This window comes from Sander vitreus, chromosome 15 (genome assembly GCF_031162955.1).
Source record: "Sander vitreus isolate 19-12246 chromosome 15, sanVit1, whole genome shotgun sequence".
NCBI classification, from domain to species: Eukaryota; Metazoa; Chordata; class Actinopteri; order Perciformes; family Percidae; genus Sander; species Sander vitreus.
In genome coordinates, this window is record NC_135869.1 from 22,981,440 (window position 1) to 22,993,310 (window position 11,871).

The 11,871-nt window shown below is 40.3% G+C and overlaps 1 protein-coding gene across 1 annotated transcript; it reads left to right on the plus strand.

Moving 5' to 3' along the window:
* Window positions 1-1,413: 1,413 nt before the first annotated feature.
* LOC144529659 (uncharacterized) lies at window positions 1,414-3,621 on the plus strand. The gene is made up of 2 exons (XM_078268871.1): window positions 1,414-1,539; window positions 3,045-3,621. Exon 2 carries the CDS (start codon window positions 3,069-3,071, stop codon window positions 3,564-3,566), a length of 498 nt encoding a protein of 165 aa, XP_078124997.1. The 5' UTR covers window positions 1,414-1,539; window positions 3,045-3,068; the 3' UTR covers window positions 3,567-3,621.
* The last annotated feature ends 8,250 nt before the right edge of the window (window positions 3,622-11,871 follow it).

Sequence of the window (11,871 nt, forward strand, 5' to 3'; positions counted from 1 at the left end):
ATATAGTGTATGTATTTATGATCAATCATCCAGGCAGCATGGGAGTTTAAATTGATTGTCAATTTAAAGACGTTGACGTGGCACAGAAGCAGCAGCAGTTGAACCGTGACAAATATGATGAACAAAATATGAAGGATAATGTTGATTATGAGCAAATGCATAAACAAACAATTTTAAAAAAAAGACAACTTTTCAGTTTCCTTTTACTTAAGCTTTATTATTATTATGTTATAACATGAAGGAGAAAGAATACATCATCTTGGCAAATCCTGGGTGCATTTTGCCAGTGTTGGATGTTGTGTGCACGTGTATACAGGAAGATGGCGTGTTCCAAGATGTATGTGTGGTGTAGCCAGACCTTACTCCGCAATGCTGTGGAGATAGGTCTGGCAATGCACTGGCACAGCAGGCTGGCTCCTGAACAGACAAAGATTACAGAGCCAGACCAGAGTCTACTAGCCCCAAATCTTGTAAAATCTAATAAAATGATCTGGATCTGATTTCAAAATGGCTCATCTGGCCCCAATAAGAAATTGTATGGCCTAAATCAGGTCTGTCACAAAAACACAACTAATCTAAACTATTGTTTTTATTGGATTGATAATTGAAAGAGTCATTTTGAGTATATTGATTATATATATATATATATATATATATATATGTATATATAAATTCAGCCCAACAGATATCATATCAACTATTAACCCTCAGGGGAAAAAAACAAATATACTGTGTGTGTGTATATATATATATAGTATATATATATATATATATATATATATATATATATATATATAGAGCCCTACTGAAAACAAAAGCATGTTACTGTACTACATACTGTATTAGAGGGATTTCATGGACTAAGACATGAACCAAAATAATACATACTAATGATGATCGATCCTTGTTTCTGTCGCTTACACCCACGGAAGGTATGGGCTAATACATTACAATAATACAGTTACAGTAATAACTAATACATACATTTTCATTCTATGTCCATTATCTACTGCTGACTGCATGGTGATGCATGAAACATCGCGGGGCGTGCGCGCCCGGCTTGGCTCTTCATGGTTTTTTCGCGCGCATGTGTGCGTCTCCTACTGTGCGCTACGTCCCTATAGCCGGCATCAAGTCACGTGTCAGGACTCCCGGGTCCTGGGCCAAGTTTCTCGGTTTCAGATCAACCACGGAGCATCAGCACACAGAGAGCCACACGGCCCGACCCTCCCGCGCGCATCTCCGCTCCACGCTGCGTAACCAACACCTCAGCGAGGATGGACGGATGGATGCAATGGATGTGGATAGATGTTAACCGAACGCGCCAATGAAGACCACTTCAAGTGATTCTTTGATTACTTCCAGTGATTTATGTTAACGGCTCTCGGATTACCTTTTTGATCTGTTAAGAACAAAGAAGATTTGAAGAGAGGAAAGAAAGGAAGGAAAGCTCCGGGCTGCTGGGAAAGGCTGGGTGCGCTGGAAACACGGAAAGTCACGGATCATGCTTATGGGAACTTCCGATTCCGTCTCGATAAGGTAGGCTATTTGAAAAGTATAAAGTTGTTCTGTTTGCCTGTACTGTTTAAATACACATCGAGGATCCACTTTTTAATGGCGAAAAAAAAAACTAAAACACAGGTGATGGGCGCTCCATTCCACCAGGCGTGTTTTATTTCACCGTTTGAAATACGTAAGTACTTTTTTTTTTTTTTTAAGCAGCTATCCTAATTAGAGCATGTTTAACATGTTTTATTCTTTGTCGTACAGCCCCTTCAGGAGAGCATGCAACTGCCTCAGATGCGCTTTTCTTCCTCACATAACGGCAAACGATGGAAAACAAAGCCCATTAAAAAGCCCTTAAAAGAGAAAAGTCTGTTAGCTGGATTATATTGACTGTTTGCTATTTTGCTATTCTACTTATTATAATAATAAGGATTAGTGTGGCATTTAATGTGTGTGTGTGTGTGTGTGTGTGTGTGTGTGTGTGTGTGTGTGTGTGTGTGTGTGTTTCTCTCTTCCTTTTTGCGCATTCCCTGCCCACCATTGCGTGGTGTGTGCTAAAAAACCTCCAGTAGACCAGAGACAGAGCAGTCCATCTGTTCAATCACATAGCAACAGGAAGAGGAGGGAGACAGAATAAAAAAAAAAAAACCACACTATTCTCACAATATCACAATATGACTCTATGGCAGGTATATAGTTTATAACTTATTTGTAATTGGATCCATACATATTTGTGTTTCTAATTCAATTGTATCATTGAAACAGCAGATCAATCTGTGGTGCTCAATCATCAATATTCATGTTTGCTGTATGTTAACACACATTGGTCATCCGTGCCTGGCTTGATTGGAAGCAAGTACTTTTGATGTTGACGGATTGGAGGAGGACACAGTGTTTATTTGGCTCATTATGTGATCTGTCTCCAAATGCTCTTTGCTAAGTTGATCTCTCTCTCTCTCTCTCTCTCTCTCTCTCTCTCTCTCTCTCTTCTACCCTCTTCTTTTTCTGTCACTGTTTCTCTGCTAGGGCTGCAAGATATGAGGAAAATATGCAATAACGTTGTTGAATATCGAGATAACGATATTACTTGCGAAAAACTAACTGATATTAAAGTGAACTCAGTTCTGCCTTTCTGCTGCTTTCAGATGTCCGCTCAAATACAACAAACTGCTTGTTTAATTTAAAACAAATGAAAGGAAGTCATTTCTAATGTTTCTTTTTTTTGAACAAATTGAACATTGAATTATAACAGGCACCACTAAACACTTTTAAAGTGCACTACTCATCTTTTCTTTCAACTAACACAAAACATACCTGTGTGTCTTTTGCGATATGTCGCGGCCTTTCGCAATGTGTATATTGCGACAGTTGATATTGCGACGACGATGAAAAAAAACCATACACTTTTCTCTGCAATCTTTGCAAATGTTCTTTCCTCTTCTACGTCTCTGCCTCTTTCACCACACTGTTGTCCATTTTGTCCACCCCCCCCCACTCTCCACCTCTCTCTAACCCCTCTTCCTCTGACCTTCCTTCAGAGTGGCTCTGCCTGATGCTCTATCATGACTGATGGCGAGGGGAGAGCGCGCTTTCAGTACGCAGAGTGCCCGGAGGCCCAGGTACAGGAGGAGGTGCAGGAGGAGGTGAGGCTTGCTATACCGACACCCTACAGGAATGACGCCCCGGGTCAGGATGTTGACCCTGGAGGAGGCCATGATGAGGAAGAAGAGGAGGAGGAGGTGGAGAAGAGGAGGGGGAGGAGGAGAAGGAGGAGAAGCGCTACTGGTCGGGGCGATGGAGCAGAATGGAGTCCCGAGGTTCAGGAGCATGAAGACCAGGAACCGGAAGTGGAAGTTGGACCAACATTGGGAGTTCGCATCAGGGCTCCTATTCGGGATCCAGACTGCGTTTCGGAGGAGGAGCAGCAGCAGCAGCCGTACCCGGTCCTGGCCCCCATGGCCTTCTTCTGCTTAAAACAAACAACAAGGCCTCGCAACTGGTGTCTTCGCATCGTCTGTAACCCATATCCTTTCATATGCTGGAAACCTAACTTTGTCTGACACCTGGTAAGACCCAATATGTCCTCACTCCTGTATGTGTATATTGCGAAGCTTGCACATATCCCTTGAATAAAAAGGTGTGTGATTCATATGCTTTTAAGTCTAAAACATGGTGCTGTAGTCAGCTGTTGTGAATCAGTGTAGCTTTCGTAAAGCTTTGTTCTAACCATGTAAATGTAGCATCTTGCCTGTTCCTAATAGACTAAACAAGCACCAGTAGCAGGCTCCAAACTTGTGAAATTTGACAGGTTATTTGTCCAACCACTTAGGGTTGATTCTCCTTAGGATGCCGTTGTTTGGGCATATGAGATGAGTGCTGAAGTGTGTGGCTGTACATGTAGGAATGACCGGTCTTGCTGCAGTTGTCTAGAACTCATCTTCATTGGGCAATAAAGTTAATGTTCATTTTACTTTTGGCAGTTTCTCTCATGCGCTGGCTTGAGATTTGGTTGGTTTATATTTTAAATTTGTGTACTGATCTGTGCTTTTCTGTATGACTAAACGGTGGTATAAGGCAGTGGTTCTCTAACCTTTTTCAATAATCTACCCCCATGAAATATTTTTTCATCCAAAAAAACCACCACAAAACATTTTCGTTAGAAAAAAAGGCTAAATATATAACACACTGTGGCATCAGTGTCTGATTTACAAACAACAATATTGTAACTGAAAAACAGTTAAATTCTACAATTTAAAGGGCACCCAGATAGCTCAGTTGGTAGAGCGGGCGCCCATATGTAGAGGTTTGCTCCTCCACGCAGTGGGCCCGGGTTCGACTCCAATGTGCAGCCCTTTGCTGTGTGTCATTCTCCCCTCTCTCTCCCCTTTCATGTCTTCAGCTGTCCTGTCAATTAAATGTGTGTGTATAGGTAGGATTGGGACGATCCAGGACTTAGCCAAAAAAATTGAACATCAACAACTTCTCAGTCCCTCTCTTCTCAGTCCCTTCTCAGTCCCTCCCCCCTTTCTGCAAAATGGTCTCTTAAGCCCCTCCCCCCACAAGGGAGAATGAAGCCGTGATTGACACGCAGTTAGACACCCCCCCTGGCCCTGATTGGTGCATCTGAACAGGGAGCTGTGGATTTTTGCAAATCACACTACAGGCTGTAGATGGTGCCAGAGGAGCCAGATTTTTTTTAAATGACCTGCTTCATGTAGCTCTACTGGAACATAGGGTCAGTTTCAGCAAAGAAAGAAAGTTAGTTTTATAAGTAGAGCTGGGCAAGATATCGATGTTGTATCGATATCGTGATATGAGACTAGATATCGTCTCAGATTTTGGATATCGTAATATCGTGATACGACATAAGTGTTGTCTTTTCCTGGTTTTAAAGGCTGCATTACAGTAAAGTGAAGTACTTTTTTGAACTTACCAGACTGTTGTAACTGTTCTATTATTTGCCTTTTCCCCACTTAGACATTATGTCCACATTACTGATGATTATTTATTTAAAATCTAATTGTGAAGATATTTTGTTAGCGCACCAATTGTCAACCCTAGAATATCGCCGCAATATTGATATCGAGATATTTGGTCAAGAATATGATATGTGATTATCGCCCAGCCCTAATTATAAGTCTTATCTACTGCACCTTTAAAGGCCTAAAATGCCCAAAAATTATCTTAAAAACAAAAAAAATGTTTAGAATCACTAAATCTTTTCATTATTAAAGTCTAGAATTATTTTAGGAATTATGCATGACTAATATATATTTGAAATAAACATTTAAAAAAAACAAAATCTCACGTACCCCCTGCAGTACTCCACTGGTATAAGGCACCCAATCCACAGTGAGTTGATCATCCCCTTGACCAAACCACATTGGTGTTGCAGGGTTAAAGAGGCAGTGTGGCCTTAATAGGACCGCTAACAGAGCTTTTAAGCTGACAAAAGTACATTCACATACACATTAAAGCAAATTTGGCTTTATTTGTGCAAATTTGACTGTGTTTAGACTGTTTTGGACACCTTTCTCAGGTATCCATTATATTCTGTAGAGAATCCCCACACAGGAAATCATGCTCATTTCTGGCCACATTGAGTAACATCTTTCCACTGGTTTTACATTTTCACTCACCATCATCACTAAGGATTGTTTTGGGGTTTCTTGTTTTTGGTATACTTTACCTGGGTTCATCTTCAGTGTAGAGAGAAGCGCTGGGTTATATCACTCGAGTTGTTTTGTGATCACATTGAAGTATAACTTTATGTTTGAAGTTACCCATTATTAATCACACTGTACATATTAAAGACTATCTTTGAGGTGACAGTATCTGTTTCCTGGCAACCATTTTGAGCTAAAAATCTTTCATTTTAGCATAGGGATGCCAAATAGTCCACGCTACTCATATCTGTTTTAGTATCTATTATTACCCCTGAGCCTAACATCCCACCTGGATCATTTTCATCTGTGGGATGTTTTAGCACATTGGAGCCAAAAAAAGGACAGAATGTGCATCCAAATTCAAGCACTATATAAAAATAATTAGTAAATGAACCACTGCAATATTTTTGCATTCCTGATGCGGGGAAGTGGGTGGTGTAAAAACAACATCAGGCCCTGGGTTACATTTATTGGCTAAGTACAATCCTGTGTACCTGGAATCTATTGTACAGGCTACTGAGAGTCTAAAAATACAAAATCATAAAATGCAAATTGGACTTATTTTTATTCTCCTCATATCTTCCCTTTGTCTTCTGGTGTTGTGGGTAGGTTATTGCGGCAGTAGACTTTGACTGGCTGCATCCACAGATGATTTTGTAACAGTACTGCATGATGTTTTTGGTATTGTGTGTGTGTGTGTGTGTGTGTGTGTGTGTGTGTGTGTGTGTGTGTGTGTGTGTGTGTGTACAAGTCTATGGCAGGGGCAGCTCAGAGATGGAAGTGTACAGTTTCTTTTGGAGGGGGAATCTTGACAAGGTGTTTGAAGTGGTAGATAAATGCTGTAGACAGGTAGATACACAGTTATGTAGTCTTTCCATTAGTATGGATCTGATGCTAGCTGGCTTTGGTTAACTGCTGTTTTTTTTTTTTTTTTTTTTTTTACCAGGGATGGAAATTGATTTAATGATATGTGCATCTCCAATAAGAAAAGAGTATCTGAGTGATCAGGCTGTGTTTAATCCCCTCTGTGATCCCCAATCGAGTTATAATAATAGAATATATGGAATGATTGATAGTGTGTCTTTCATTAGACCTTTCCTGTCTGTCAAATGCCCTTGTCTTTCAAACTCCATGACCTCCCCAGTTAATAACGCAGGTTTTTTTTTGACAAACATTTGAAATTAACTGACTTAATTAACTGAAAGTAACCCAGATGGCATAATCAGAAAAAGAGCCAGAGAAGACATTAAGAATCCGTTCTCTCCAGGATGAGTAAACTGATCTTAATGTGTAAAATGGTTTTGGGCTTTTTAAGGTTTAATTGGTGTCCTTGAGGAAAGGCCTAGTAGTTACATGGACCTTCTTAAAACTGGTGGACCTGGATCTACTCCATCAAATGTCCCTGAGCAAAACAAAGCATCTCCACCATCTCCCTTTGGGGATTAATATCACAGTGTTATATGCGTACTGTAGACACTAAAGAACCCAGGCATGGAAATAAAAAATCCTCTCTTGCAGAACAGAGGTACTCTGTGAAATTAAAACATTACACAATTCACGGAGGCTGCCCCTGCAGTATGAGCAGTAAGGCCTAGTCCACACATACGCGGGTATTTTTTTAAACGTAGATTTATTCTATACATTTTGGCCTTTTGTCCACACAAACTGCGTTTTAGGTCACTGAATGTAGATCTTTTGAAAAGTTCCTGCCACTGTGTTGTTGTGTAGACAGAGAAAACAGAGTTTTTGGCTTGTAACTTCAGGGTGTGCACTGTTATCTCTTTTGTCAGGTGTCATAAATGAAGCGAAATTTCATACAATGGTGGACATGGCCAAAATAGTGCTGGTTCTAACTTTTAGATGATTACACATGAATGTAGAGTTACTCTTCCACTATATTGAGGCAGAGGCATCCAAATGCATTGCTGCCAGGTAGCTTTCCTGTAATAACATTTTGTTAGGCTTCTGATTGGCCAACATCATCTTCTTCTTATTTGCGTGATTGGCCAACATGGCTTTTTAAAATGGTACTTGTTTGGACAGGATTTCTTTTTTGAGAATGAAGGCAGACCTGCACAGGCATTTTGGAAATGAAACAAATGAACATCTTGTTGACCGTTTTTTAATGAATACGGCATAAAGTAGAAGGGATTCTGGCCAAGTCGGTTTCCTCTTATGTAGGTGCTTACATGCAAAAACTGAAGGTGTATTTAGGTATTTCAAGGCTAGGACGCAGAATACTGGAATTGCCATTTTTGAACTGGTTTTCATATGTTTTATTTCCAGGACAGAGAAGATGAAAATGAAGGTACAGGTTGTTTGACAGATGTTAGTGTTGCATTACATTAAGTCTGTTTTGTTCACAGTGCTGGAGCAGGGATAATACTGCAGTGACTGCTGAGGTACAGTAGATTATTACCATGAAGCAGATGCTCCTATGGTCTGCACATGTGCTTTTTTTACTGCTCGTTTCTGATCATATTTCTGATTTCCAGCTGATGGTATAAGATGCGTCATTGTTTGGCGACAGCGTGGACTGTTTGTACCAAGATAGTGTGGCTAATTAATGAGACACACCGTCACATGCTTGGCATTGCATTATAACTGCTTGTTTAAATCTGGAACCAGGTTAGGTCATAAAAGAGCTGATTTCACTGGACGGGGGGGTGCAGGACCCACTGTGTAAGCATTGCAGAGTTGGTGGTCCACAGTGGGCTATATAAATATTATCCGCAGTATAAATGCTCTGCCACTCAACTGCACAAAGGCATGCACACTTTGGGGAGAGGAGAGACAAAAAAGTAAAGGACGTCTTGTTTTATAAAGCTGTACCTAACCGGAAATGCTGGAGATTGGACAAACCAGTGATCAAACTGTTTTGAACAGAATTTTGTTATATAAAATCCACATTCCTGACAGGAATCTAATCTGTATTTCGGAAGCTTCTAATCACATGTGACAATAAAAACAGATCAACAGTTGCTCACAATTACCAAAACAGCATTTGTCATTAATCATGTTTATGAGGCTCATCGTCATCAATCAACTGACCTGCTTTCTTGTCTGTACATTAACTTTTTAGGATGTCCAGAAAAATGCATCTTTGCTCAAGCTGCAGTTACAGCAGCGAGCTAATTGATTTATATTATTTACTACTTTGCTCTTTACTCGTCGTCCGCCATACAATACAATTGGATTTTTTTTTTTTTTTTTGGCTTTCATTTTAAACGAGACACAAGAACAGATGGCCACTTTAAGATGAAAGCCTCCTGAACATATTTTTTTAATAAGTAAGTTTTGTAATTGTGTTTAAAATTGTTTCGTTAAATTCATTGTTCCAGTCTCTTCGGGTTTTGAACTGTTTAGACGAAACAAGCAATTTGAAGACAACACCAAAAGCTCTGTGATCGTGTGATGGGGATTTTTCATTACATTTTATAAGCAAAACAATGAATTCATTAATACAGTAATAATACAGTACGCAGCAGATTAATCAATACTGAACAATTTAATAATAACACCATTGTTAGTTAGTTACTGGAATAGCCAATGGCTGCTTGTTTGGCAGTAATGCAAAGCAACTTGAAGTGTGTGTGGTCCCAACAAGGAATCTATCCAGTAGATAATGAGGTGCAGTCAATTACACCTGAATCGACTCTAGTTCAGTGCTAACACCTCCTGTGACACACTGTCACTAGACTGAGTGTTTAGGCATGGTTATGGTGTGGAAGGATAACAAGCTAACTCAGGCTGATTAGATCAGATTCTGGGGGCCAGACAAGGTTAATCCATTACAGATGAGTGGATTCATCATGCTTTCTGTCTCCATTAATCATCCTATACTCTAAACACGTTGAGAGGCCTCTTGCACTTCCTTCATAAATGAATACAGATGAGGGCATACGCGAAGACAGACGCACGCACGCACACACACACACACACACACACACACACACACACACACACACACACAGAGAGAGATCAACCTGTTTTATTTAACCCTTATTTAAGCAGGAAAACATTGTGAGGACCATTGGTTACAAAATAAATCAAACACAGGTGATTTCTGTCTGAGTTTAAATCTCAAGCATGAAGAATCTCATCAAACTGCAGCCTGGAGATAAATGTTTAGGATGCCTCACTGTTTGCTTACAGGGAAGTCTCACAACCTACAGCAGAGCAGTGATAAAATGACCCCTGATAAGCGCTGTTTTCAGGGCAAGAAGTTTCAATTGTCCACTTCCTCTAACTCCCACATTAATGTCATTTCAAAATTAGTAGTGTGTGTTCATGTCTTAAACATCGCTACAGTGTGAGGGATAAAAAGAGCTCCCAGGTTGTCCTCCCACAGACGGGTTTCAGTGCATCACACTCTCCGCCAGTCTCGCTGTATTTATATTGAGCAGTGCGTCTCCGTTTGTGTGTGTGTGTGTGTGTGTGTGTGTGTGTGTGTGTGTGTGTCTGGTGACTCATTATATTTGGCCTGTGCTCATGGTAACAGCAGATTGGGGGGGTCATGGGGTGTGTATTACAGCAGAGACAGAGGGATCCTGTCTCTCTGACGTATAAAGTCCTGGCACACCCTGCACAGTCCTCACAATGTGTGTGTATCTGTGTACATGTATATGTGCAGTATATGTGTAGTGAGTCGAAAGCTTGATTTATACTTCTGCGTAAAATGTACGCCGTTGCTACGTACGTAGGTATGTGGAGACACAAACCTTAAATCTTAACTCTGCGTTGTGTTCTGTGATGGACAATGAGCAAACTTACATTTTAGCACTGAAATGCAAGGCACCAGATATGGCACAATGATATTACAAAAAACCAAAACAAAAATACATTATTTCAGTGAAATATTTCAACACAGAACATCCATGCATGTGTAATGTCATGAACAGTCACAAAATGCTTCACACTAGCCAACATGGTGTCAGCAGTACACCAACAGTACCAGCGTTGCAAACTATACAGCAGCACTGCCACACACAAACATCATCTCTAATTATCAGATTTAGGTATAAAAATAAATGCAACTTTAGCTCCAAAACATAAAGATATACTTATTTTTATTTTTATTTTTTTTTACACATGCTTTTGTAAACCAAAAGTAAATAAAGTGTAGAACATCTGTAACTTCCCAGGAAAAATCCACAATGAAAAGATGGAGCAAAACTAGCGGAAGTGCAACACATACAGTTCAGTTCGTAAAATAAAACAAACTTCCTGTTAAGACAGAACAGTACAGTACAGTACATTGCAACATATCTTTCTTACATAAAAATACATTATTGTCACTTTAGGACAACATAGGAGAAGTAGAAAATACCTTAGGCTATTTCACTTTATGAGGTTTTTTTAACATTAATATGAGTTCCCCCAGTCTGCCTATGGTCCCCCAGTGGCTAGAACTGGCGTAGGTGTAAACCAAGCCCTGGGTATCCTGCTCTGCCTTTGAGAAAATGAAAGCTCAGATGGGCCGATCTGGAATCTTCCCTTTATGATGTCAGAAGGGATAAGGTTACCTCCCCTTTCTCTGCTTTACCCGCCCAGAGAATTTGGCCCGCCCATGAGAAAGAGAGAGACATCATGGCTTGCAAACGAGTGAAGCATGGCAGTTGGTCAAGGCCACACCCCCACCCTCCACCTTGCCCCCCCTCTCTCCTCCTCAATAGCATTTAAAGCTACAGACACAGAAATGGCACATCCTAAGTAAAGCTCATTGTGGGACTGGCTCTAGTGGCTGTAATTCTGCACCAAGGCTGAATTTCGGGAAAGAGACTTCAGATACAGTATTAGGGGACCACTAAGGTCTATATAAAAGAGACTTCAGATACAGTATTAGGGGACCACTAAGGCCTATATAAAAGAGACTTCAGATACAGTATTAGGGGACCACTAAGGTCTATATAAAAGAGACTTCAGATACAGTATTAGGGGACCACTAAGGTCTATATAAAAGCATCCAAAAAGCAGCATGTCATGGTACCTTTAAGCTGCCAGCGTATGATTTACATTATAATCCTATGGAGTAAAAAGTTTTTTTTTTTAAAGTTGTAAGCGCCAACTTTTTTTCTGCTGCTCAGGGCATCTTTTTAAAGTTGAAAAAAGTTAAACTTTTCTGAAAAAAAAGAAAGCCGCCCTACGTCAAGCGCTTTTTTGATAGCCGACCAATGACAAGCGTAGTAGCCAGACCTGT

Excerpts from the sequence above, each read along its gene's own strand:
- LOC144529659 (XM_078268871.1), top strand. The coding sequence starts at position 3,069 with ATGACTGATGGCGAGGGGAGAGCGCGCTTTCAGTACGCAGAGTGCCCG.